The 27,541-nt window shown below is 40.2% G+C and overlaps 1 protein-coding gene across 1 annotated transcript in view; it reads left to right on the top strand.

Moving 5' to 3' along the window:
- sardh (sarcosine dehydrogenase) overlaps positions 1 to 24,530 on the top strand; it is a 36,823-nt gene extending 12,293 nt beyond the window's left edge. The window contains exons 10-22 of the mRNA XM_072455317.1: positions 694 to 780; positions 5,693 to 5,783; positions 5,917 to 6,058; positions 11,639 to 11,722; positions 12,346 to 12,459; positions 12,563 to 12,701; positions 14,390 to 14,503; positions 14,991 to 15,138; positions 18,630 to 18,723; positions 21,083 to 21,245; positions 22,381 to 22,549; positions 22,637 to 22,769; positions 24,377 to 24,530. Coding sequence (XP_072311418.1) covers positions 694 to 780; positions 5,693 to 5,783; positions 5,917 to 6,058; positions 11,639 to 11,722; positions 12,346 to 12,459; positions 12,563 to 12,701; positions 14,390 to 14,503; positions 14,991 to 15,138; positions 18,630 to 18,723; positions 21,083 to 21,245; positions 22,381 to 22,549; positions 22,637 to 22,769; positions 24,377 to 24,505 — 1,607 coding nt within the window. The 3' untranslated portion in view covers positions 24,506 to 24,530. The remainder of the gene's footprint in view (positions 1 to 693; positions 781 to 5,692; positions 5,784 to 5,916; positions 6,059 to 11,638; positions 11,723 to 12,345; positions 12,460 to 12,562; positions 12,702 to 14,389; positions 14,504 to 14,990; positions 15,139 to 18,629; positions 18,724 to 21,082; positions 21,246 to 22,380; positions 22,550 to 22,636; positions 22,770 to 24,376) is intronic.
- Positions 24,531 to 27,541: the final 3,011 nt, after the last annotated feature.

Here is a 27,541-nt window from a genome sequence, read left to right as displayed (position 1 = left end):
AATCAGCAGGTTTTTACTCTATTCACTCTAAAATCAGTCCATGAATTACACAACAGCATACTAAATAGTCCTATAACAATAATAATCCATTAGAGTAAACAATACAACATTCAGAAAACTAATGTTGTATTGTAACTAACTAAGAAAACAGGTTTTTGTGTTTCTATATTATTGGTGATGCCGCAGTGTGTCTCAACTTTGGCCAAGATATTTTTCTGCATCCATCTTGTCATGCAGCATAATTATCACAATACTCTGTTACTGTGTACTTCTTCATTGTCTGTAAACTGGTACAAATAATCTTAAAGCTGATAGAAAATAACAGCTATCGTATTTTCCGGAGTATAAGTCGCACCAGCCAAAAAATGCAGTTGCAATACGGTATTTAAACCACAGTTAAAGAACTCAAGAGTCAAGAGAATACAAGCTGTAGTGTGTTTTCCCTGTATGCATCGAATAAAGACCTTGAGCACGATCTTTGCCGCCTCTAATGTCGATGTGATAAATATTTTAGTTTGAAAGCGGAAGATAGAATGTAAACAAACAAATGTCATTGGTTTATATGAACATGGATTCAACTCACCCAGATGTTATTCACCAACATCTAATGACATATATGCAGTTCTGTTAAAGCATTTATGTGCCCAGAATGACCATGTTTGTATTAATCACATCCTCCTGCCTGTTTGTCAGAGTCTTTCACGGCAGACCACAAGCCCCTGATGGGAGAAGCCCCTGAGGTCAGAGGATACTTCTTGGGTTGCGGTTTCAACAGTGCCGGTAAGTTCAGTTCACTGCAGTGAGGGCAAAAACTGTACACATGTTGTCCTCCGTGGACCAGGGACGCCAAGATTATTGCTAAATTAATAAACGTAATTATTCAGGTCACAATATAATCATACTAAGTTAAAAAAAAAAAGTCTGTTCAATCTATTCTCAAAAAAGTAACTGTGAATGTAAACAGAGCTGTTATATCTGGCTGTTTATGTTCACTTACATTATTAAGTGTGGAATTGTGATCTATTAGACAATTCGAATGAGAGAAAAGTGTTTCGCTGTTTGGTCTCGGTGTCAATAATCCTTAAATCGTGATGTTGCTTCTCACACTAAAATCTGATTTTGTCACATCTTTAATGTGGACTTAAAATTGTTTACTTCTCCACATGTCAAAGTATTTCTCCAGGAGGGAAAATGAGAATGGAGCAGAGATGGCAAAAGTACTGCTCAAATCACTGCCTTTCCTCCCGTCTCACAGCCTCGTGTCTCTCATTTTGTCAGTAATCTGCAGACCAAACTCTCATTTAAAACCCTTTTATAAAGCCCTTTTTGATAGCCCTTTTTGAGAGCTCCTTTTGTCCAAACGCAGCTCAAATAATTATGTTTCAGTGTTTCTGTATCTGCCTGCACCGTCGCCACGTGAACACGCTTCTCCTCTCTCAGCCGCCCGCACCTCTCTCTTTTCCCTCTTTCCCGGTTCCTCTCGTGTTCACGGCCTTGGGTTCAATCGGCCTACATTTCCTCCCACAGGTCGTGCGCAGGCTTCGGCAAACGGACAACGACCGTGCGCGGAATATTAAAAAAGTAGCAAGCCTGTTTTTTTATAATATAAGGAATAGAATCGACAGATACAAGTAAAAAGTCGCTTAAATTTGGACTTGCCACCTCTGGGATGGATGGAGCCAAAAGGGTGGATGGAGCCCTTAGTGACGGCCCGAGTGTCTTCACAACTCTGCCGTCTCTCCGGACGCACAACAAATAATGGACTGCTCTGTATTTTGCCCCGTAGAGAACGCGGAGATGTACAGACAACCTTAAGCCGCCACCGCCCACATTACATAGTGAAAAAGGTGATAATCTCCGAGGTCCACGGGGGCAGAGCGGTCGCATAAATGGCAAAGTAAATGGATGTTAATGGATAGTTGTGGGATTTCATCTCGAGAATTGTATATAGACTTGAAGGTCAGGCTTAAGAGTTGTGCGGGGGTCTCGAGGGGCACGGAGAGCTGCAGCGCTAATGACAGCCGGTTCCATACTCTAGCACAAGTCCTGCAAATGCACGTCTCTCCCTCTGTTTGTTATTGTCTAAAGTCTGTCAAATGAGCCATTGTCCAACACGGCCTAGTCGAGTCTGTATTTTCTGTTATGCAATAGAAAAATGTCTCCAATTTGACCCTGCTCTGGTTTTTCACGGCTCACTTTTTGTGTTTAGAGATGGGGTTCTTTTCACATATCACAGTATTGATGGTGTTGTATAAGTTTAAACTGGATATTAGTTCACATTTTTTATTTTCCACACACCTCAAATTTCACAAGTAATAATCTTCCGTCTGTTTTAAGATTGGGGTTTTACATAAAAATAGACTGTAACAAAGTGGTTTGTGCGCTCGACTAATGATAAGTCTGGTATTTACACACAAGTAGATTAATAAGCACTGACGGGTAAGAGAAACACATTCATTTTGCTTTTTGGCGTTTACTTTTAGTTGCCAAGCACAAATACAGCCAGGACATTTTGTAGCCTAGCAACTACCACTGAAGTGCAGTTATTTATGTATTATAATTATTTTTTAATCACACTTAACATCTGCACCTTAAGTCTGCTAAGCTTCATCATCCATACCATCTGTTATGTGTAACCTCGAAACTGGGATTATTGTACGTTAGTTAGAACACAACTTTGCATGACCTTTTCTAGACTAGTTACCAAATGGTAAGAAAAATCTCATCCAACTTTATTTGTACTGCACGTTTTTAGCAGCACAAGGTCTCCAAGGTGCTGCGCGGAGTGAACACAACATCAGTAATCACATAAACTCCTATACATCGCATAAGAAATTGCATTAGAAAATAGAAATATGAAAGAGGCAATGAAACCACAATAATAATCGCTCAAGAAAACCATCCATAAAAACAGTCAGAGGACCGCACAGTGCTTCTGCTGGAGTAAAAGTTGTGAAAAGGTTCGTTTCCCGGCTTTTTCGTCTCGTTTTTGGGACAGTTGGTCGGGCCTCGGACTTCAAAAACAAACTACACCATTTTAAATCAACTCTACAATAAACGGGTCTTTTGTTTGAGCTAATAATCTACATTATTGAAATACACGATTCAGTGGTCAATCATCCACAATTTGTTGCTAATTGCGACGGTGGCATGTGTTTAATTTTATACAATATTTTGGTTCTACTAAATCTAGCAGTTTAATGAATGGAGGTTGAAGCCATCACATATGAAACACTGTAATCATGCCTTGGATTTACACAATACAGCCCCTTTCTAGATACTCAAAGTGCTTTACATTGCATTATTCAGGCTCTCCACACATCCATACGTAACGAGGTGTGTGACGTGTCTTGCTCAAAGACACGATGACAGAATGCACTGGTTCAAGTGGGGTTTGAGTCGCTGACCTTTGAGTTGGCGCTCTGACCACTGTAAAAAACGATTTGTAATAGTTTTACTGTCGTTTTGCTTTCCTGTCGACAAATCCCATGTTTTTCTCGTGCATGTATGGACCTCAAATTTGTGCAGTATCCCAATAACAATATTAAGATTATCCAAGTCCAATTGAAATGTGTTCAAACGCATCTTTTAACGTATTAAAGTAGTTTAAGAATAACCATCACGTTATACCCTTGTTTGAGAGTCTACAAGCTCAACATATTTAATCAGCTCTTTACTATAATTGATGCGCACAATTTGATTATTGAGTCACACGTTTACGTCTTGTTGCACAACTGTAAATGTCAGTAAATTTGAAGCGACGTTTGTCAGAAATGAGCAGAGGCGGAGCAGGCAGTCGGTCGTGGCCGAGGCCGTTAAAGCTGCGGCGCACGGACCAAGCGGCGACCGAGCAGCTTTAGCACAGCCTGAACAACAACAACAACAAGGGGGGTCTCGCACGCACAGCTGCACTCCCACATCACTGCGGTTATCGCCCCTGACATTTATCAGCGCCACCTCTGCCTCGCCGAGTGTCTTCACCACGTCTCAGGACAACTCCATCACCCACTCCCAGCCCACCTCCGTCCCTCTCCCAGCCCACCTCCGTCCCACTCCCAGCCCACCTCTGTCCCACTCCCGGCCCACCTCTGTCCCACTCCCGGCCCACCTCTGTCCCACTCCCGGCCCACCTCTGTCCCACTCCCAGCCCACCTCTGTCCCACTCCCGGCCCACCTCTGTCCCACTCCTAGCCCACCTCCGGCCCACTGTCGGCCCACCTCTGTCCCACTCCTAGCCCACCTCCGGCCCACTGTCGGCCCACCTCTGTCCCACTCCTAGCCCACCTCCGGCCCACTGTCAGCCCGTAGAGCAGTTAAACGTCCTCTTTGACATGACTCAGGGTGAAGTGAGATGGCGAGGAGGATGGAGAAGAGAAATGGATACAAGGACACTCTGGTCATGTGTCGTTAATGCTGTTTACTCTTAACGGTCCGGTTTCATCTGCTTATGTGTCAAAAACGTTACATTGCATTACCACTAGGAATGTGAAGATTATTCGGTTGATCGATAACTGTGATTATTCAAGTCACAAAATAATCCTCCAATAATAATCGTGTCAATTTTAGAAGCAACATTTTTTTGTAAAATATATAGTCCAAAAATAGACATGGATGTGGCTGTTTCTGTCACATTTAACTTTATTTTTCAATTTCTTAAACATGTTTAGACCTCGGGAATGAAAGAAAATTAAAGATTTCACTGCTGTTTGGTTACAATGTCAATAATCGTGAATAACCGTTAAATCGTGATGTTTTTTTCTCACAATAATTGTAGCACTAACGTTTGACATCTCTAATTAGCACATAAGAGAGTGTTTGCTTAAAAGGAGTAGCCCGGCATTGTGAGTACGTGTGTGGAATAAACTAGGCTTGAATTGCCTTGGATGAGGTCATTCTCCTCAAGGGCAGCTGAGAGTTACGGTCAAACAAAGGTCAAAGCACTCGTTCGTACGAGAAGAATTTCACTTGAATCACAGAAGAACACATGCATTTTTGGAATTTTGCTGTAGATAAATATCAGATTTATTGCAAAAATGTCAAGAACAAAAGGCCATCATCCCATTTCGACCTGTTCCAAAGACGTTCATTAATATTAAACACAGCAAATACTGTACATTCATTATCAAAAGGATAGAATAAGAGTACGTTTTGCCACTTTTTGTTGCCTCAGCAATATCGCTGCACAATATATTGCAATCGAAAAAAAATATGTGTTTACAAAGTGTATTTTTAAGAGAATCCTACTTTTTAAACACGCATCAAAAATCCTAATTAAAGGTGGGTTTAAATGTCGAAATACTATATAACATATGCAACATTCAAATATTGAGTATATCCTTTATGGTAAAAAGCCAAATAAAAGGAGGAAATGTATTAAAGTATTTGGTATACTTTCAAATGAGCCTATACAATGATATTTCTGACATTTGTCTGATGATTACGCCTCAGCTAATACTTTTAAAGACATGTTTGAACACATTTCTGTTGGACTGACACAATATTGTCTGACTATCGTTATCGACATACTTATTTTGTCAAACATTTTCACTTCACACATTTTCATCAGAACTGTTCTCGTTGAGTCATTTTCCTATATTAAACAAATGTATATAGGTATTGTGCGTAGTCTGTCAAGCTCGTTTTAAGATTTGATCACACGTATATTAAGTTAATTCTGGCGTTGTGTTTGCAGGCATGATGCTCGGCGGTGGCTGCGGCCGGGAGCTGGCTCACTGGATCATCCACGGCCGCCCGGAGAAGGACATGTACGGATACGACATCAGGTTCGTGCTCTCAAACCAGCAATAACATTTAAAAAAAATGCTGTGTCACAACCTGCGCAATCACGATAAATCTCACTTTGTTGTTGTTATCGTACATGAGCGTCTTTTGCATCTCGCCACCTTCGTTTTGCAGGCGTTTCCATCACTCCCTGACAGATGACAACCGGTGGATCAGAGAGCGCAGCCACGAGTCCTACGCCAAAAACTACTCTGTGGTGTTTCCCTTTGATGAGCCGCTGGCCAGTCGCAACATGAGGAGAGACCCTTTCCATCAGGTAGATAAGACGGTGTATCGAGTCACGACACGCCACAGCTGCTAAACATGACCAGATCGGACCTTTCGGTAGAGCAATATGCTATATTACGTACATGCCACTATCTGGTTGGCAATGGTGATTTTTTTTCAATGTTCTTTTCTGGTGAAGGAAGTGTGTTTAGGACGCTCCAAACCTGTGCAATATTCAATTAAACCCATGTGTGCATCCATCAACTCAAATTTGACATTTTTTCAAGGCACACATGACACTACCTCAAGGCACACAATCAAGGTTCTAGAAGATGAAAACGTTTAACTTGCAATAGAACTAAGACAAGGACTTGAGTAAGATTTATTGCCTGGCGTTATAACAAAAACATCACAGACATAGAATGAGATTTTAAACTTCAAGTGGATCTCTTTTTAGAGGGTATAGGAGTATAGGGAATAACAAAATATACTGCTATATGCATAACCTCTTACCCCAATTTACAATCAGGCTTAAAATGGCATATATTAACAAAATGTTGAACAGATGAGACCGTGGTGAGAGGTGATTGTGTTCAGAGTTTGCATCGAGCCTGCACTGTAGACTGGGTGTGTGTGCTTGTCTCCTCTTTCTCCTCCTCTTTCTCCTCCTCAGCTCCTCCTCCTTCACTCCTGTGCTCTCTCGCCTCCTCCTTCTTCGTAAAGCCATAAAGCCAACTTACATTCTCCCCTCGATTTTCATCAAGTGCAACCGCCGTGGTGTCGTGAGGCCGTCCGTGCACACTCGGAGCCTGAAACATGTCACGGGTTCAGTTCACACGATAAAGCCAGAACGTTTGGTTGGATGATTGACCAGGTGTTGTTGTCTGACTCTTTTCGGTCTGCCAGAAACAAGGAAATTATAGATTCCGTCTTGATGCGGTAAAGCCCCATCAAACACGGACAATTTTAGGGTGTTTGCTGCGTTGTTTAGCTCGCTCAGCTTCACTCGTACCGGATTGCAGTTGTGACTCATAGTTTTTTGATGTTTCCATAGTTATGCTGTATGTTCGTGTCATTTATTCTCACTAGTATGATTGCATACTGAGACCTGTGTGATTCATTCATTGATATATTTATTGTGACTCATTCCCTGGCCGTGGCTCGTCTCTCATCACTCATCATCGTCAACATAATTTTCTCTTTTTCACCAATTTTCCTGTTCATTCTCCTTCCTTTATGGACGTTTTTTTGATTTGTTTATGGTTGCACAGAGTTTGCATGTGCTTCCAGTGTTACCGTCTAAAGACACGCGTAGCTGTTAGCATAACTTGTCTCTTTTATCTGTCAACTCCTGCTACAAACTGCACAAAGGTCCAGAGTTGCTCAGTTCGTGCCCACTAACTGAAATTAAAATAGGTTCTTCTGCCAATTAAAGTGTCACATTTCCCTAGAAAATTGTGTCGATGCCAAAGTATTTTGAAGCACAAAGAGAATAATTGTTTTAGTAAGTTAGTTAGTTTTAATAATTGTTGTGTCTCAAACTGCTCCTTGTTGTACTATAGTGATCATGTACAGTATATTTGATTATTTAGTATATTCAACTCTGTGATGGCCATTATCAATGATTGGCAGCCTCTGTCACTCCACCTGAGGTAAAGAGTGAGTTTATAATGCAATGAAAAGTGTCTCAAAAGTGGGGCTATAACTAATGATTGTTTTGGTCATCGAGTAATTAGTACATTTTTTAATTCACATTTACACATGGTTTCAAATGCAAACGTTTCTGGAATGTGAGATTTTTTTTTACTACATTTTACCAAGATAAAGGGAAAATAAAGTCCAGAGAAAAGGAAATGAAGGCACAAAATAAACGTCCCATTTAGTCTATAATTCAAATTGAGTCCGAATGTAATTTTTTACATGTCCAATGTAATGTCGGTCCAGTAGAAGGTTTTTCATCAAAAACACTCTATCTACATGTTTCCCGTGTTATTTTGATGTAAATGTTACGTTGTAAAACCCCATTGACTCATTGATGATTAGCAATTAATCGATTAATAATTATTTGACGGTTATTTCAATAATCAATTAGTTGTGAGTAATTGTGTAACATGTTTCAGCCCTGACATTGTACTTATAATCCAGTGCTTATGATCCTGATTCTCCCTGTCCAGTCTCTGTCCAGTCTCTGTCCAGTCTCTGTCCATTCTCTGTCCAGTCTCTGTCCAGTCTCTGTCCAGTCTCTGTTCAGTCCCTGTGCAGTCCCTGTGCAGTCTCTGTCCAGTCTCTGTCCAGTCCCTGTGCAGTCCCTGTGCAGTCCCTGTGCAGTCCCTGTGCAGTCTCTGTCCAGTCTCTGTCCAGTCTCTGTCCAGTCTCTGTGCAGTCTCTGTCCATTCTCTGTCCATTCTCTGTCCAGTCTCTGTTCATTCTCTGTTCATTCTCTGTTCATTCTCTGTCCAGTCTCTGTCCAGTCTCTGTCCAGTCTCTTTGCAGTCTCTTTGCAGTCTCTGTCCAGTCTCTGTTCAGTCTCTGTTCAGTCTCTGTCCAGTCTCTGTCCAGTCTCTGTTCAGTCTCTGTTCAGTCTCTGTCCAGTCTCCATTAGTAACCAGCTTGGCGCGTGTGTGAGTCCTGGAGCCTCATTAATGCAAGCCCAGCCACAGCACTACAAACGATACACTTAGCGCTAGTTGCTTTGGCCTTATATCTCATTCTGTTGGCTCTAAATCCTAATGGTCCTTGCCACTATATTTTACACATTAATGATCCACTTAGCCTTGGTCTCCAGTCTCTTTACGGCATTTACCTTTAACCGTTTGTTCTCCCAGTACATAAAGAAGACATTCTTTTCCAACTCTTTACTGTCACACAGATTGTGTTAGTCACATCGTCAGTATGTTTTCTAGATCTTCACCAAGAGCTTGCATTATTCAGTTTCTGACACCTCGCATAATTAACCAGTTTCCTCTCAGGGTCTTTTTCCTGATTTTTGTATTGAACAAACTGTCAAAGGTGGACATAAATGAGGCTAATGTTTTTGAATCGTTATCTTGAATCTTTTTAATGTGAAGTGGGACTGTGGTTTAAAGATTTGTAGTTTTCTAAAAACTTAGAATAGGCTTTTGCAAAATGACCTTTCATCGATGGACTCCGAGGTTATTAAAATACAAAATAGCCTTAAAAATAAATGAATTTGGAAAGGGTTTTATCTATTTAGGAATGTTCAAAATGTGAAAAGAACGATTGGGTTATAATTTAATATTTTGAAGCAAATTGGCAATATAATTCCTGTGTGAGTCTTTACCAAAATGAAACATTTGTCACAAAATATTCTGTCCGTTATGTGTCTGAAGCATGGGCTGGTTGATTGGTTTAAGATAATTTGATTATGACGGCAATTTTATTGTAGATTTCACATAATAACAGGCAGAGTCAAACCAGGCAAACGGGATCAACTTAGCATTTACTCTTAGATTACATTCTGCATTTACAATATTCACTCAAAACTTAATGCTTGAGCGATTGTTGTTCCAAAAGCCTTATCAACAGTCACTTAGGCATTTTGTAGAACAGACGTGACGCTGCTTTATTACCTGCAACTAGTAATGTACTGTATTTTACCGGAACTACACGTTTTATTACCCCGGATTAATGTGAAGACCGAAATGTTTTTCCATGCCCTAACGAGGCTTTTGTTCAGCAGAACGGCCCTAATCATTACAGCGTCTATTATGGCTGAGTGCTGCTTCTAAGCGCACTAATCCACAGAGGAAAGCAAATCCCCGTACACATAATGAGGCGGACCACACTTAGGAAGCCATGCGTGTCCTGTGTGTTTATTTCAGAAGACAAACGGGCCGTCTCTGACACTCCTTCTCCACCTTAGCACCGCCGGGCGTAAATATAGCTTGTGTGGGAAGTTCTGGCAGGAGACGCAGAGCCAGATCGGTGCAGAGCAGAGCCTAGCGTATCTACCAACTGTGGGTGGCTGTCAATTTAGCAAGAGCCCGCGCCAAGGCTAAAATACAGTACATTATATTTATTGTTGTCGAGAAAAAGAAAAACAAATTGAAAAGTCTGCAAAATTCCACTGCTTTTTAAAGGCGTTGAGCGGATCATTGCGTTCACTGTGTCGTTGTTAATTTCAAGTGTTTAATCTGCTCCGATCAATGCAAATCTATCAGCTTCAAATTAAACTGAAATGAGTGTATTGACTACTAGACCGCGGAGAATGTTCACGCTACGCCGCTTCTCCCTTTTACGCCACGAAAATCTATTGAGCAACAATCTTCTTGTAGAGAGAGACTATTGAAGACGCTTTTTATTAGGCCGATTCTCATAGTGTAGAGTCTGACAATATTACAGAGAATGCACATTTTGTTTTAACTATTTATTCTGCATTTTCTGTAGGTGTTAGTAAAGTTGGGGTTGTGTATGAACTTGTTTATGTATCAGGCAGATCTCATTTCATTTTTTTTGTAATTAAAAGGCATTTTCCTCCCACAGAGACGTACGTACACACACCGGTCTGTACAATTTCATACTTTTATGGGAAACATACGAAATGATTTGATGATATCTTAATTTTAAGCCCAATTTATTTTAAGTTTAATCTGAAAAATTAAACAACATTAGTATTTCTTGTTGCCAATTGTCAGTCAGATCTGATTTACTCAAATTGGTTTGTATTTAACCTCTATATGGGAAATTCATGGGTAAACTCATATTTACAAATTTTCACATATATTGTTTTTAGCAGTTATAATTGGTATTAGTGGCCTACAAAACATCAAAATGTATGTTTTATGATCATAGAGGAGCTAAAATTGTAATAAAACAGTTTGGTACAGTTGGCACATATTTGGATCACTTGTTCCGAATATACTTTTTGATACAAAAAGGTCAACAGCACCAAAATGCCTGTTCCTAGAGATCTGAAACTTTACACAGTTGTTGTCAACAAGATAAACATCATGTACAGTGAACAGCATATGCACACAATGAAGTATGTCATGCTCAGGACCATTACAAATTGACAATATTCAGGCGAGACTAAAAAAGGATGTTTTGTTTATGTTTGGGCCTCTGTAGTGTAAGTTCTGAAGCCCTGACAGTGTTCATGTGCACATCTGCAGAAACTAGAAGGCCTAAGCTTTCTAATGATGCATCACACTTGCATGTGGAACATAAGATCCTCTTTTAATAAGCAATGCCATTTGGGTCCAACCATTGTGCACAGGGCGAAAATAGGTGGATGGTAACAGGTTTTAATGAGTCAACAAAATGAACCATGAAGCTTAAACCTGGTGCAATTTAGGCATTTTTTACACATTAAATGCCTTATTTCTATTAATCATGAAAACATTACATGATGAAGTATTTAGAGTGTATACCTTCAAATGCAAGCAACAAAATATCTTCTGACTGTCATTATCGGGATTCTCAGTAAAACAAAAAAACAGATTGCAATATTCAGTTTTGTCAGTGTCGTCCTCCCCTAATAAGAACACCTTTTGTATCAGACATGCACGTGACGGACACATTTAAGCATGTTTGCACCCCATCATGGCGCACCTTGAAATGGCACTGTTAAGATCCAGGTTAACTAAGGTGTTGTTTCTGTCCTCTGCAGGTGCTGACGGAGCAGGGCTGTGTATTTCAGGAGAGGCACGGCTGGGAGAGACCGGGCTGGTTCAACAAAGACGGACCTGCGCCTGTAAGTGCTTCTGTAGGACACTAAATCTACACTATCATTTAATTCTTGCGTAATTAAAGGACATTTCAACTGTGATTTTGGTAAAGATGGTGTTGTAAAAGCATTATTTGAATCCCTTGTGTGCCCATTGCCTAAGCAGTTGTTTTTTTCCTCTACAGCAGTGGTTCTCAAACTTTTAATTTACTACACCAGAACTATTCTAGGTCTAAACTGAGGTTAATGAAGGTCTGAAATAGAACCACAACGTGACTACAGGGGTTCTAAACAAGCAATTGCCCAAAGGAGGACTACAATATTGATAAATTGAACTAAACTGAACAAACGGTAGACCTACTGGACCTCGCGTACGGTCTGCAGGAGCTTGTATGCCACCAGCGGTACGTGTTCCACAGTTTGACAAACGCTGCTCTATAACATGTCTAATCAGGTCTTTTTGAGTTCGCTCAGATCCAAACCAGGTGTAGAATGGGACTGTCCCAAGTCTGAATTGGGACAAACAAAAAAAGTCAAACACCACAACTGCAGTGTAGGGTAGCCGGAGCGAGTACCACCGGAAGTAACTCGCGTACATCACAGTTTGAGAACCACTGATCTAATCTAACCTTTGCTTTGTGTTTGCAAAGGTCAAAAGCTATGACTACTACGGTGCATATGATACTCCAAAGAACTTTAACTACAAATACAATGAACTACTGGGGAAAGAATACACCTTTGACTTTCCTCCACATCACGACGTTGTAAGAAAAACATCATCTACTGTTGACAAGTTGTAAATCCTTGTCACCTTGGGGTCACCTTGATAAAAACGTGCCACAAAATGATTGATATTTTCATTTTTAGCTTAAAAGCGAGTGCCTCACATGTAGAAATGGTGTGGCCGTGTTCAACATGTCCTACTTTGGGAAGTTTTATCTCACCGGGCCAGATGCCAAGGAAGCAGCTGATTGGTTATTCACTGCCGATGTCAACAAAAAGCCAGGTAAGTCCGGTGTGAGTCTGAAAACGTGAGCGGGGGAAAGATTAACTCAGCTGAATGTACACCAAATATGTCTTACATTTCTCCTGTCAAGATCACGGCCATTCAAAAGCATTGTAGAACACTTTTGAATGGCCGTGATCTTGACGGGCAGACCCACTCCGGGCTGTGATTGGCAGTCTCACCTGCACTGGCAGACGCCGAGGCTGTGGGAGTGTGAACAGAATCAGACGGCAGCGCTGCAGCTCTAGCCAGAACCTCGGCGACGTCTCCTCTTCGCGCTCCCAGACAGAAACTACATCCGTCTTTTTAAATGAAGTCCACTGGCATATTCAAGCGCACATGTTTGTATTTGCTGCAGCAAAAATCATTTAACATTGAACTTTTAACCTGGCACTGAATCCAATCTTGCGTTCTTTTTTCTTCAAGTGTTACTTTTGCCAAGGTAATGGTAAAATTCCTTTATGAATTGTGCTTTACAAGAAGCGTTTCCATCTTTCAAGTGCAGACCAAGGCGTTGTTCAGTAGTTTGATTTCAAGGACGTCATCCATGTCTAAGTAAATGTTCCTTTCTGCACTGTGAACACGCATTTAAAAACGTTTTCAATAAAGGGGCACTATGCAAATCTCTGGTTCCACTAGTGATGGGGAAAGTGAAGCCTCGTGAACCAACGAAGCATCAAAATACCGTCATCTTCTGGGAATTTAAATGTATTACAAAGAATATAACATTATTTCAAAGGTTTTGTTTTTTGTTGATTATAACAATAACAAGAATATGCGTAAAATGTTTTCTGCTCATGACTTCCTTTTTACTGACACACGTTTCATTTCGAGGCTTCTTTTTGCCCGTCACTATCCGCCTCTTGCTTGTGTCTAAGGAGATATTGCTTTGCTTCCATAGTTCCATATTATGGCATTAAACGTATCTATCTCCATGGAGACAAGCAGAGGATGCCACGAGGCCAAGTTACTCGTCAGATATGTACAGAGGCGAGCATGTATCTGTGTTTTTTTTTTATATTTTTAGTAATGAAAGAAAAACAAGATTGACAAGTATGTTGCTAACTGGTAACTAGCAAGTGTTTATTCTCACACAGCCTGAATAATACAGACAATAACGCACAATGCTGTTTGTTGTCAGATTTGATTTTAGTTTGGATTTTAAGGGACTAGACACAAAACACACTATATTACTTTAAGTGCATATGGCAGGTTTTAATGTTTTTCTAATTATTCAATTTTATGGTGGGATAGATAGAACCTGTTGTAAATATTTATTATAGTTTTACATCAGCAAAGTTGCAGTTTGTCAAGACAAATGTAAAAGTAGGAAATCGAGTTTTAAAGCTGACCTCTGTGTCACGATGATCCAAAATAAATTTAGAGACAGTTTACACGCAACAGACGCATATTTCTGACCGTCAAACAAGCGTTTAACAAAAAAAAAAACACGTTTTCATGCATTCTTATTTGTCAAATCATTACTATTGTGTAATTTAAATGGATTTAGACCCCTGTTTACAATATGGTTGCTATATAACCTTCGTGGAATAACCTCTAGTTATGTCACATCTGTAGCTCATTTCATCATTGTTTGTAAAATCTTGAATATAATCGTGCGTTTTAGTGAAATGCGTATAGTTATAGTTTAACCTGTCGCCTGCACTCCTGGTCTGTGTGTTCTCCAGGCTCCACTGTGTACACCTGTATGCTGAATAAGAGAGGAGGATCTGAGGCCGACCTGACTGTGAGCAGACTGGAGCTCGGTGCTGCTAATCTGCCTCTGGCGCCCGAGTCCAATGGTGAGACGCACACACTGTCCAGATTTGCATAAATTCTAAATGTGTAAAAAGGATTTATACCTTGGAATTTGAGTATCAGATGTGCACAACGCCATTCCAAATCTGTTTAATAATTCTTGCTTACCATACATTACCAAGAAGGCATTGTCTCCGTAGTGTTGTCGTGATACTAACATTTCAAATCTATTCCATTCAATACTAAGGAGAATACACCATTCTTGATACCAAATGTCATACCACAAAGATAATTAAAGCTCTTTTTTTAGGTCAAGACTTTAGACAATAAACTAGACATTTTCAACAACAAACTCATTCTGCAACTCTTCAAGCAATGCCACATTTTTGTCCTGTAAAAGACATTTATTTAGTATGGATACTGGCTCAAATAGTTTGAGTATTCATTAGTATCAGATTTTCGATACTTTTGACATCCCTAACCACACACACCAGGTAGTTGAAATCAAATTGTTGGCGTTCCTTTCTCTAGGTGACACGTACTACCTCGCCATCGGGGGCGGTGTGGCAGAACACAACTGGAACCACATCTCGACAGTTCTCCAAGACCAAGGATTCCGCTGCCAGCTCTCAGACCACTCTGAAGAGATGGGCATGATCAGCATCCAGGGGCCAAAGAGGTGGGAAAACCAGTGAAACATGGCTGAAATGAAAGACTCTGTCCTTCAATAGTGGGACACGGAGACAACAACTTTTCAAAATGTATGAATTTGTGGCTGGTGACAAAAACACCCCCTCGTTTTACAGAATAGAATAGAAAAATGTATTGCACTGATCCAAAAACAGTAAAAATGGTTCCATAATACTTACAATTTCCTCCAGCTCAGAACATTGAGTACATTGAAAGTAGACACACAAAGGAGAAATGTTATTTGATGAAAATATACGAAACCAATGATGATAAATGCCAATTTTATTAAGCTCTTAAATGTTTCTCATTAGACTCTGCACCTGCTTGGCAGCACGCACACTCAAACCATTAACACTTTACAAAATGGAATATAACAGCAGTCCCGCAGTGCAGATTAGAGTGATTATTTTCTGGATTTGGACTGGGCATTGGAAAATATGTATTGATTGACGTTTAACTTGTGCACAGTGGAGTACAGTGCAATAAACATTGACAGCAAAACTAAATAAACAGCAAAATTATAGATTCAGGTTTACTGGTCTGTTAATAAATGTCCATTTCAGCGGAAAACAGTAGCAGAAGTACCATACTCACTTTCTTCTCCTCTCTTACACCATTTTGTTTTTCTGTGCAGACCACCTTTACCTCGCACCGATCTGTCAAGTGCACTCCCTCATTTCTCTCGCTTCCTCCCCTTTCACCTCCTGTCCTTCCCCATCGCCTCCTCGGTCTTTGTTCTCTCTCTCGGTGGTGCAGGGTTTGGGCAGTCTCCTCTCTGTGTGGGCTCGCTCGATATCTGCTCCTTTCGGGCTTTTCGCAACTTCTGTCTTTGTACTATTGAGTTTCTTCTCCTCGCTCCGTCCTCTACAATCCCCAGCCCATGTTCTCTTGCCTTTTTCAGGATTTATCAGATACTGTTTTTTTTCTCTAAGGCTGCTGCTTACGTCAAAGCTAAAAATCAATGTGTGACTAAGTGGAACATATATAGATTAAATGATCCTGTACTGTACCACTATATTGAGCATGTTGCTTGTTGGGGCGGGGGGGGGGAAGTGCAATATACAGTGATGATTGCAGAAATTAAATTAAATGATAACCCATATAAACCTAGGATGCTAGAAGCAGTTAATATTCCATCCATCCATCCATCTTCTGCCGCTTTATCCGGGGCCAGGTGTCTGAGCAAGGACTCCCATACTTCCTCTCCCCAGACACTTCCTCCAACTCCTCCGGGGGGATCCCAAGGCGTTCCCAGGCCAGCCGAGAGACATGGTCTCTCCAGCGTGTCCTGGGGCAGTTAATATTATTTATTTTTTTTTATTTATTTTTTTCATTAATTTTATATTTATTAAAAGGATGGTATGTTTATTTCAGATTTCATGAACGTATGTGTCCCTAGATACAAGGTAAATGGGTTCAAATCATATATCGCTTTTACAGATAATAGCAATTGTAATGTTGATTTATTATTAGTTAGTCCAAGAACATTGGACATACAGTTTTGAGGTTCTGATTCTTAAGGAGATTGTCCAATCAGAAAGCAGAATGAGCCTCACATGAGTCTCTCATTTGTGTGGCCAGAAGCAAAGCTGAAATCCAGTGTGTTTAAACCTGATGTCACTCTGATGTGAATGGTCACTCCCTAAAGCCCAGCTTCTGCACCAATCATGAATCAGTGCTGGTGCAGCCGCTGAAGCTCAATGAGCCTGGGTTTGAGCTGAACATGAGACAATGAGACATGGCCTGTCTATTTACTGAGAATAAGAAACATTTGAATGTGTCCTCTATCTGTAGGTTCAGGCTAACCCTGCATTATTAGTCCACTGAGTGTTCCCGTTAGGGGTCGCGGGTGACTGGAGCCTATCCCAGTGACTTTGGGCCTTAGGCGGGGTACACTCTGGACAGGGGTCAGCTCATCACAGGGTTAACACAGAGACACACAGACAACATTCATTCACATTCATTCACCAGGGGCAATTTACCGTTGCCAGTTGACCTAACACATGCATGTGCTTGGATGGTGGGAGGGACATGCAGACTCCACCCAGAGAGATGATGTGCTTCCCATTAATTAATTTAATTTAAATTAAGTCAACTCCAAAATCAACATGACTATTGTTTTTCACATGAACAGTTTTGAGCATAAACTTACTCTGTAGATACATAATAAACACAAGTCCAATAGTGACATGAACATTATGTACATTACTAAAAATCATTATTTCTAAATATCAGTATAATTATTATTATTACTAAATTACTATAGTGTGCATTTGCATTTTACTGTGCAGCCCCAGACAAGTGCTTATCGAGTATTCAGAGTGGTGCCTTGCATTGTAAATATTTGTTTGAACATCACGTTTCCTTTGGTCTTGGTCATCTCTCAGGAGTACTCTAAGTCATGTTTGCATTATTTATATATTTTCATAAAGTAATTTCGTCGCCTTTGAGCTCAAGTACAGGAGAAATTACCATGTTTATGAAAATATGTGTTTTCATGTAAGTCTCATTCAGATTCTCCTGAGACACTTGGTCTGACACTTTGTCATGCACAAAGCTTGCCAGTCACTTTAGTGGGCTGAGAGCGGTCTGCGTTTTAATTACAAACCTTATTTATAAAACATGAACCATGCAATATATTCTGAGAAAGCCTCTCTTGAGCATGCATGCGTACAGAGATGACAACCTCTGCTAAGTGGCATGTTAGAAAAACAAATTGTCGGTTGCAAGCTCCTCACCACACACACACATGCAGAGTGCACACTGTGCCCGGCTGCTCACTGATTATATTTAGCTAATTGGCCTTTCAGGCATTTGCGTTGAGCAAACAAAGCAGTGGAGGAAGCCAGTCTGGAGAAAAACATTGACGTTGTGTTTATTCAAATTCCATTTAAAATTGATTTCATTGTAGACTTTTTTATTATCTATTTCTTTATTTTATTTGTTTTAAATATATTTAACCTATAACTCCCAGTGGGGAAATTGGTAATCAGTCAAATTGTACAATTTTACCAAATAGATGCTACATTAACTCTACTTTCTCATCTCTCGTAGCGTTTCTGCAGCAGCGTCCACCAGAAAAAAATCTGCCCAAACATGTTTTTAGTAGTCATGGCTTCTAATTAAACAAAGGCTAATGTTTTGATACTAACATCTTGTACCTACAGCCCGTTTGATTTAACCCCTACAGACCTTTGCAGCCTCTACTCTTAAGCATAACTTCAAATACACCCATCTCTGGCTGAGAGCCCTGGGATATGGAAAAATATCCCATGATAGACAATGCGTGATGCATTGTAATCCCTGCCCACTCTCACACAGACACGAGATAATAGTGCTAAACATAGGCCTATTTTGTTGACTCATCGTTATGTAATGATGGTTGTTGAACCAGAGAAAGCTGCTTCATAGATCTAAAATAAAACATGTTTATAACAGAACGTATCTAATAGAAATGCCATGATTTTGTTTTGTTTGCAGTCGAGCGGTGCTTCAAGAAGTGTTGGACGCGGATCTCAGCAATGAAGCCTTCCCTTTCTCTTCCCACAAAGTAGTGAGTGCAGCCGGGCACCAGGTGAGCGCAACACACTAAACTGACTAATGAGCCGGTTCATAGACAATACTGAGCGTAATAACGCACTGTAGGTGTGTATTCTTTTTCATTCATACATTTTTGGATCACAGCTTTCCCTTATTTCTTCATATATTTTAGGCTAAATGTTGTTCTGTTGTTGTATAATTCAATATCTGTGATCAAGCCATACATGTAAACAGAAGAAGGTATCGAATCTCTCTGAAGATGTGTATTGTGGACACCAGTTTTATCTCCATGTCCAAATTAATACAACTGCTTATGAAGAAAAAAGTTTTGTGCTTCACTTATCTGAGGTGAGAGGTTTGATTTAGAACAAAATCAAACTTCTGTCAATGATCTGAGGTCAGAGGAGGTTTGATTTAATTCTAAATGATTGATTATTAGTGAGCGTGTTTGTCACTGAAATAAGGTCACCTGATTGCACTGCTCTGAGTTTGGACCCCTCAGATCTGCCATTATGAAAATACAAGCACCGTTTGACTTCAGCGGTTGGTGATTGTAACCTTAATAGATGAACCATTGAAACATTTGAAATGATTACTTCCTAAATGTATTCATTCATTGTTTTTGTAAGTCAGCCTAATGTTAGTGTTGTGGCAGTGTTTGTGTTTAACTGAGGTTTATCCTGCGCTCACAGCCTCAGCCAAAGTCAGTGTTTGTTCTAGCTGCCCCTGACCTTCACACGGCTCTTGGCTGTACATCAAAGTGTCCATGTTGTTCTCAATGACCAGGCGCATGCAGAGACACACATGTCCACGCGCACACTTGTTCCTTCCGAGTCTGTTGCATGGGTTATGCAGCAGTGTGGTGATTGTGGACTGTATCTTCAGATTCTGTTTGTGTGGCTGTGTTCCTTCGGGCTTGCTGGCCTTGTCTGGGTGACATTTTAATGGCTGCACCGCTGCGAGAACAGAGCGCCTTCTCCATCTCCTGCCTCCGACTCCATTCATAGCTCATTAGCCTCGCTCCTCTTCGCTTCCACACGTGTCAAAATTCCCCACTTTGAACAATTGTCGGTGCCATGTGTTCTTGGTTATGAGTGGTTTATGTATTCCTCTATTTGCGTGTACTTGTCTCCTTGCATTTGTTCGAGTGAGTGTTGTGAATAACATAAGCCTGTGTGCACTGCCACTGTTTGTTGGCGTAACCACAAGGCCTGGAGTGAACCAGGCCTGGCAGGATGGCTCCACTCCCGCTGCTGGAGAGCATGTTTACTTCAGGATGTTTGTGTGGATTTTTTTTGCTCAAGCTCATAATTACATGGCATGAGCTCAGAAGCCAATTCCAAAGAGCAAAAACTCACACATTCTGTCAAATTACACAATTCAATATAAAACTACAAACCCATCTTTGTCTTTGTGGCCACTGTCCCAAAATATACTCTGCATCTGATGGTCAAAGACTCGAATACACAAAAACACCTGCAATTACCGACCTGAGAAGCGGAAGATGGATTAAAAAAAAACTATTAAGTGCCATTTTGCAGGAGTTGTGTGGTCCTCTTTTATTTTTATTCATTTAAATGTTTTTTACATTTGTATTTTTCGACACTGCTGTTCTTATTTGTTTTGACCAGTTCAGTTTAGACGGATGGACCGATTTGAATTGTGCAATGTCCAATATTTGTCTTTCTCTTTTGGCCAATAACCGATAGTTGTCCATAGAGATATTTCTATTTTTGAAGTTGAACAAATAACAAAACTTATAACAGAATGTATTTATCTGGGTTTAAACAAATATGGCCATATTTTTTGCCAAATTGCTATTTTAATTTTTAATTTTTACTCATTTGTCTGTTTTAAAAAGACTAACAATAAAAGAGGCCGCCAAATATTTGCAATTTTTTTTCTATACGTTGTAGAGTTTGATAGAGATACTTTTTATATTTCTTTCTGTATCTGGTGTTTTTCAGCACTTTGAAAACTGTTTCACTTTATAACGTACTATTTAAATAAAGTGGGTTAGTCATAGTACAGTCTATTTCATTTCTATCATCTTTATTTGATTTAGAATTGAATTTGTGTGACAATAAATGTCTCTTACCTTTGCCCCCCTTTCCCTCTTACCTCTCAGAGAGCGTAGATTTCTGAGGCTAGATTACATTTTCCTTTTCCTCTTTGTACACTTTATCTGGCTCTTGCATCTCTCGCGTTGTTATTCTTCGCTGCACACTCTAGGCTCGCACACTAGCTGCACACCTAAGTGGTCAGCATTAAGATTCAAAACGAGCACAGCCAGTCCTTGAGGATAAAGTATTTGTGTGTTATGGGGCTCTGGAGCAGATGGAAAGCCTGGTTCTGCTTGTGTCGTCTTATCTCTGGGCCTGTACTGTCTGCAGGTGAGAGCCATGCGCCTGTCGTTTGTTGGAGAGTTGGGCTGGGAGCTGCACATTCCCAAAGACTCCTGTATTCCAGTTTACAACGCTGTCATGGCCGCCGGCGCCAAACACGGCATTATCAACTCGGGATACCGGGCCATCGACTCCCTCAGCATAGAGAAAGGTAATGGTTAACGTCGGCACTCGAGGTGAGCGATACTGACAAAGATGAGATACATTTGGAAACTTAACCTCTGACCACTTAATAATCAGTGCTCTAATTCAAATTCAATTCCTCACGTCTATAATTATTGTAAATAGAATAGGCTCAATACAGGTTTGTTGCCATTGTCACTGAACACAGTTCGCAAACATAGGAACTCGACGTTAAACATGAAATAATAATAATAGCAACATCTATAGAGTAAGGGTTAGGGTTAACCCACTGTTCTTGTGGCGGGAGGTTCTGGTTCTGGGCATTGAACTCCAGATTGTTACCGCTGCACCAGGACACCAGCCAGTCCACCTCCCTCCTGTAGACAGGCTCATCCCCGTCCGAGATGAGACCGATGAGGGTGGTGTCGTACACAAACTTAATTAGTGTTACGGAGTCGTGAATGGAGGTGCAGCAGTTTGTGTACAGGGAGAAGAGCAGGGGAGAAAGTACACAGCCCTGTGGAGCGCCTGTGTTGATAGTCCATGTGTCCGAGACATTCTTCCCCAGCCGCACGCACTGCCTCCGATCTGTCAGGAAGTCAGTGATCCACCTGCAGGTGGAGTCAGGCACGTTGAGCTTGTCCTGGAGCAGAGCAGGGAGGATGGTGTTGAATGCAGAGCTGATGTCCACAAACAGGATCCTGGCATAGGTTCCCGGGGAGTCCAGATGCTGCAGGATGAAGTGGAGTGCCAGGTTGACAGCGTCGTCCACTGACCTGTTGGCTCTGTAGGTGAACTGCAGGGGGTCCAGCTGGGGGGAGGTGAGGGACTTGAGGTGGGGCAAGACCAGGTGCTCAAATGACTTCATGACTACAGACGTCAGCGCCACTGGTCTGTAGTCATTAAATCTAGTGATCTTGGGGTGGGGTCAAAGATGGACCACTTGAAGCCAGTGAAGATGGGGCCAGGTCACCTGCACAGTGTCTTAAGATGGCTGCAAAGACACCTGAGACACTCACAGTGATGATAAACATTTGCTCTTTATAGATAGACAGTACTTTCTCACATAACATAATGGTACTTTATTTATTTTGTTTTTACCCTATGTCTCAGCTGTTTCACTTGTTCAACCAGGAAGTAAGATTATAAACATGTTTTTTCAGGTTATAGACACTGGCACGCTGACCTCCGTCCAGATGACACTCCCCTAGAGGCAGGTCTGGCCTTCACGTGCAAACTCAAGAGCTCCATCCCGTTCCAGGGACGCGACGTACTGGAGAAGCAGAAGAAGGAAGGTCTGAAGAGGAAAATCGTTTGCTTTACCATCGACGAGTAAGTACTGTATTTCAACATGTGCAAGAAATAATGCTCGTTTCATATAGTGTCATTATAGATTCTCATATTCTGCTTTTGAAACAGGAAAATGCCCATGTTTGGTCTGGAGGCCATCTTCAGAAATGGTGTTCCCGTAGGTCACCTGAGACGTTCTGACTACGGCTTCTTCATCGACAAAACGATTGGTTATGGATACATCCGCAACCCCGATGGAGTGGTGAGAACGCACACGGTTGCATTCGCTTTTAGAACCTGTGTATTAACAGAGGTAACTGAGGAGGTCGTATTTCCAGTAAACAAATAATGATTTTCCTAAATAATACAAGTATTCTCCATCCAGAAGTCTTCAACCACCATATTTCAACTTGTATTTGTATGATAATGTATTTTAAAAGCCTCCAATGTACAATATAAATTATCGTATGACACAATGGAAAAGATTTTGTTTGCTTTATATTTGATTGCTAATTGTAATTTCCCCCTCCTTCACAGTTTGTCACACGGGCTTAAAACGAGTAGACCTTTATTTCTATTCCTACCATTTGATAACAGAATCAGTGGTGCATATCAAGCAAGTCGCCAAATTGATATTGCTTTGTGTGGGTAAGAAATTATGCTTTCCAAAGACCGCAACGACCAAAACAAAAGCCTAAAACGGTATCCAATTTCGAAGTGGTTTTGTGCAGGTAAATCTTCCGACCTAGCGTGTAAAAACATTGATCACGTCGGGTCTTGTCTGGCGGAGCGGGAGAGAGTGGGCTGAAGGCAGAAACGGAGTCGGAGGAAATGAGCTCCTTCTGTTTCTGGAGCTGACATGAGAGAAAGAATGGCTGTCAGCGTTTCATAACTGGCACTTCACTCCCTAATGTTCCCTTCTGTCAAATATGAACTCCGCCAAATTGTCTGTTCTGAAGTGTTGGGTCGTTTGAGAAAAAAGATTTTTAACAGAACTAATGGATAAAGTGGTCATGTCGTTTCATTCATACAACAGTCAGAGTTTGTGGGTGTGATTCCATATGCGGAAAACTACTACTACTATTCCTTTGTTAATGTAGCTTCTAACTAATGTTTATTTCATTTTTATAAAGATGACTTGTATGTTAGCATGTTGCCCACAGGGTTGTCCCATCCTTCAGGTTTATGAATGTTATGATTATTTAGGTATTAAATGATTATTATACCATATACTAAGGCCCAAAGTCACTGGCATAGGCTCAAGTCGCCCGCGACCAGGAAAAGGAACAAGCGGTAGAAAATGAATGATTATTCGGACAATCGATAATGTGATTATTCAAGTCACAATAAATAATAATTGTGACGATTTCATAAGCAAAATTAACACGTTACAATGCGTTTCAGCTTCTTGTTTATAGGTGATATGATGAGAGCGCTCAGGACCTGCTGCTCTCTGTTCCCATAACGTACAGAGCTGGAAAAAGGGCTTTTAGATCCAGTCTTAGAATGAGCTCAAGAGGCAGTTTCAATTAAAAGAGCTGGTTTCATTTGACTCTTTTAAAATCACTTTTAAATGAACAAAAGCTCTCAACCTTAACATGCTTTATGACTGTCACTTTATGCTTTTTGTGCTACTGCCTCTTGACCAGGACGCTCGTGCAGAGAAAATGTTAATTGTTAACTTACAACCTTAATAGACCTTAGCTATGATGATCATTTGTTCTCTTATTGTTTATTTTATGTTGTTATATTATTGCAAATCTTCTTTTTTATACCATATACCTTTTTGGTGGTATCAGTTGCGAAGTACCTGTCAGTGGTCTTCATATTCCTCTTCTGTGAACCTTTCTTTGATTGATTTATTTTCAGGTGAATGCTGATTTCATAAAGAGTGGGGAGTTCACTCTGGAGAGGATGGGAGTCACGTACAAGGCCAAAGCCCACATCAAGACTCCATTTGACCCCCAGAACAAACGTGTCAAGGGTATTTATGATTGAGCAAGGACCACACTTGGGTCAAAAAGGATTCCACCTACATGACTTCCCTGGTCTGTGCACACGCAGACCTTCGTTTTCATAGTAACCCGTCAGAGAGTATGATTTGTGAATGGTGACTCTTGTTATTATTGTCATAGAATAAAATGTTCCTGCAGCTGACTCACATTTAGTTTTATCGTTGACGCTTTTTAAGTGAAGTGTCAATTTACATTTACACGTCACATACATTCAGACTAAAGGTATGTTCAGACCTTTGAGCGATGAGTTTTATTTTAAATTTTATATCTGTTATTACAATATTACTTTATTAATAGTAAGAAAAAATGGGACGTGGGACACAATTTGGAGGTGATAATTTGACACTGGTGTTGTCAGGGCCAGAACACAAAAGTAAACAAATGTATAACTGTAATGTTTTCTGATTTATGAGGCTAAAAATGCATAAATGCAACGCACAGGAGCCTGAATTTCAATTTCTGGACCCAAACAATAAGACATCCTTGCCAACCAGGTAATTTCAGATTATGCAGCTCACCCGAAGCTTTTAGAATGAACCTCTGTCGCGTCTAAATAAGTCATGTGGGCGGCTGGTGATCAACAAATGCATTACAGACAGAATGTGCCTGTAACCTCTAATCCCCGCTCTGCTCTTCCCATCAGTCCAGCAGTTTGAACAAGTCATCAGTCTCAAAACAAGATTGTCACTCTGATTTTATCAATTCTCACAAACACGTGTGACTCATTTCATTGGGATGAGTATGAAACACCCAGTGAACTCTACATAATCCAGGACATGGCCAGTAGTTGGAAAATAATGAGCTCGCAGAATGTAACGCTCCAAATGTAAAGACAATATCACTTTTAAATAACTACACCTTATCAGCCTCAACAAGTCATGAACACAAACACAAAAAGATGATGTATGAAATAGCTGTTCCCTCAAAAACAATACAAATTAAAAGAGACAGGTCTTTGCTGGGATGCAAGTATGTGCTATTATTTTACGTATTCTCTGCAATTGTTTGTCAGATTTAAGATGAGATGAATAGCACAATCTACTTTAGATGTAAAATAACCATTCAAACCCTTTGCTGTTCCACTCTTTCTGTGTAAATGTCGGTGTCCTAAGCCTGCAGGCATTTGGAGTCCGATTACAGTGGCTGATGTTCACTGATAAAACAGACTAAAAACAGACTTCTGCTACGATCCAGATCAGTCAGGGTTTAGAGAGACTCCCGGAGGATCTGAACTGGTGCCGAGGACAAAACGCTGTGAGGAAGAATGACATAAAAAGGCAGCAGTTCTCAAAAAACACTGCTCTGTTTGCCCTGGCGTAAGTGCAGCAGCACCTGTTGACACCACTTATCATGCAAATGTCATACTCATTTACTCTACAATTCCCCATTCTGTTTGAGTCAGTGGAGAAACATGGAGCGAACCATAGCATCCAAATGTTCTTCTGCTTTTTCATGACCAATGCAAAGGTCCAAAGCTCTGACCATATTATCAAGCCAATATTTAGGGCTGATTTTCATAATTTATAGATTAAATTAGATTAGATTTTTAATGACTACAAACTCAATTACTATTATGTGCACTTCTCAGCAAAAGTTGTAAAAAGTATCAAAAATTATATACTAATTAATATCAAAAAAACGTTTTAGTTTATTTTTTTCTTCGTAGAAAAGATTCCTAATTGATGCTAAAAACGGATCCAAAAAGTAGATACACATTTGAGTAAGAGCAAGTATTGTTACTAAAGAAATTACAATTAGGACCAAATTTTGACCTTTCTTGAATTGTTTTAGAATGAGCTTGAGAGTTCTCTAAACAAAGAAAGCAGTATTATGAAGTATTTTGTTATAAATATGACTAAATCTGTCTCAAGGATCAAGACCATTCCTTAATCGAGTTTGAGAGTTTAGTATTGTGACAACACTACTTTTCTACACAAAAAAGAGGTTTGATAAGAAAAAGTAAATATTAAATTCAGAAACGTTTCTGTGAAATTAAATATATATATATATATATTTTTTAAAATCTCAACTAACCATTAATGGAGCAGTGCCATCACTTAGTGCCCACTTCAAAGCTTTAGTTCGCTCGACCCAAACTAAATATCGGCCTATGCAGGAGATTTAAGGCTCAATATATCGCTCTTTTTCTTCTTATTATTATTCCATATTTCTGTGAAGTTAGGACAAAATGGGACACAATTACCAGCAGACATTTATGACGACAGTAAATAATAAAACTGGAATTAACATTGTTTTCCTTCTGATTTAATGTATCTTTTCTTCTAGTCAGGCTATGTTTGGAATTGTTCTCAGTCTAAATTGCAATGTCGCCTTAATCGCTTCAAGGATTAATAAAGACTTAACAATTTAGTCGTGTCGCGTTGCTTTTGCCCGTCAGTCAGCAAACGTCTGAATCACACTGCCATTCTAATGACAGCGTTTCAATTTACCATCAGGATAATTATGTTTACATGATTGTTTACAACCTAGTAGCAAATTAATATTATGGAGTGCTTAATGCATGAGTTGACACCTGTATTAATTACATTTGCTGGAAGACAGTTTACGCCAAATACAAATCCATTGCTGTAGAGGACCTGCCAAAAAAGTGTCCGTCGACAGGAGCCATTTGTATTCTTCTGCTTCTGCTTCGTCTGTCGTGACGTGAGCCGCCGCTGCCTGTTCAGCACAAAAAATGTTTACTAATTTGAAATGATTCATTGGTTTCGCGCCAAACCATAAATCATACAAATTGTAGTTCTCCCGAGTAGCTTTACTTGATACAAGGTTTATATCGGAAGCGGGCTTGGTTAGGTTTTCTAAATGTGTCGCTATTTTAATTTGTTTACTGTGGCGCGTTATGGAACACTTGTTGTTTGCTAATAATTTAATGTCAAGTCTTGTAGGGAAGCATAAAACAACTGTGAGGTACATGTATTTATTTTGTAAAACCCATGTACCTTTTTATTAATAAATTTCAACAGCAAGCCCTCTAAAATGTTTGTTTTTATTGATTTTG

This window comes from Eucyclogobius newberryi, unplaced genomic scaffold, assembly GCF_026437365.1.
Source record: "Eucyclogobius newberryi isolate DKJ021-1_F unplaced genomic scaffold, fEucNew1.0.hap1 SCAF_2, whole genome shotgun sequence".
In the NCBI taxonomy this organism is placed as follows: Eukaryota; Metazoa; Chordata; class Actinopteri; order Gobiiformes; family Gobiidae; genus Eucyclogobius; species Eucyclogobius newberryi.
This window is presented reverse-complemented; position numbering and strand designations above follow the sequence as displayed.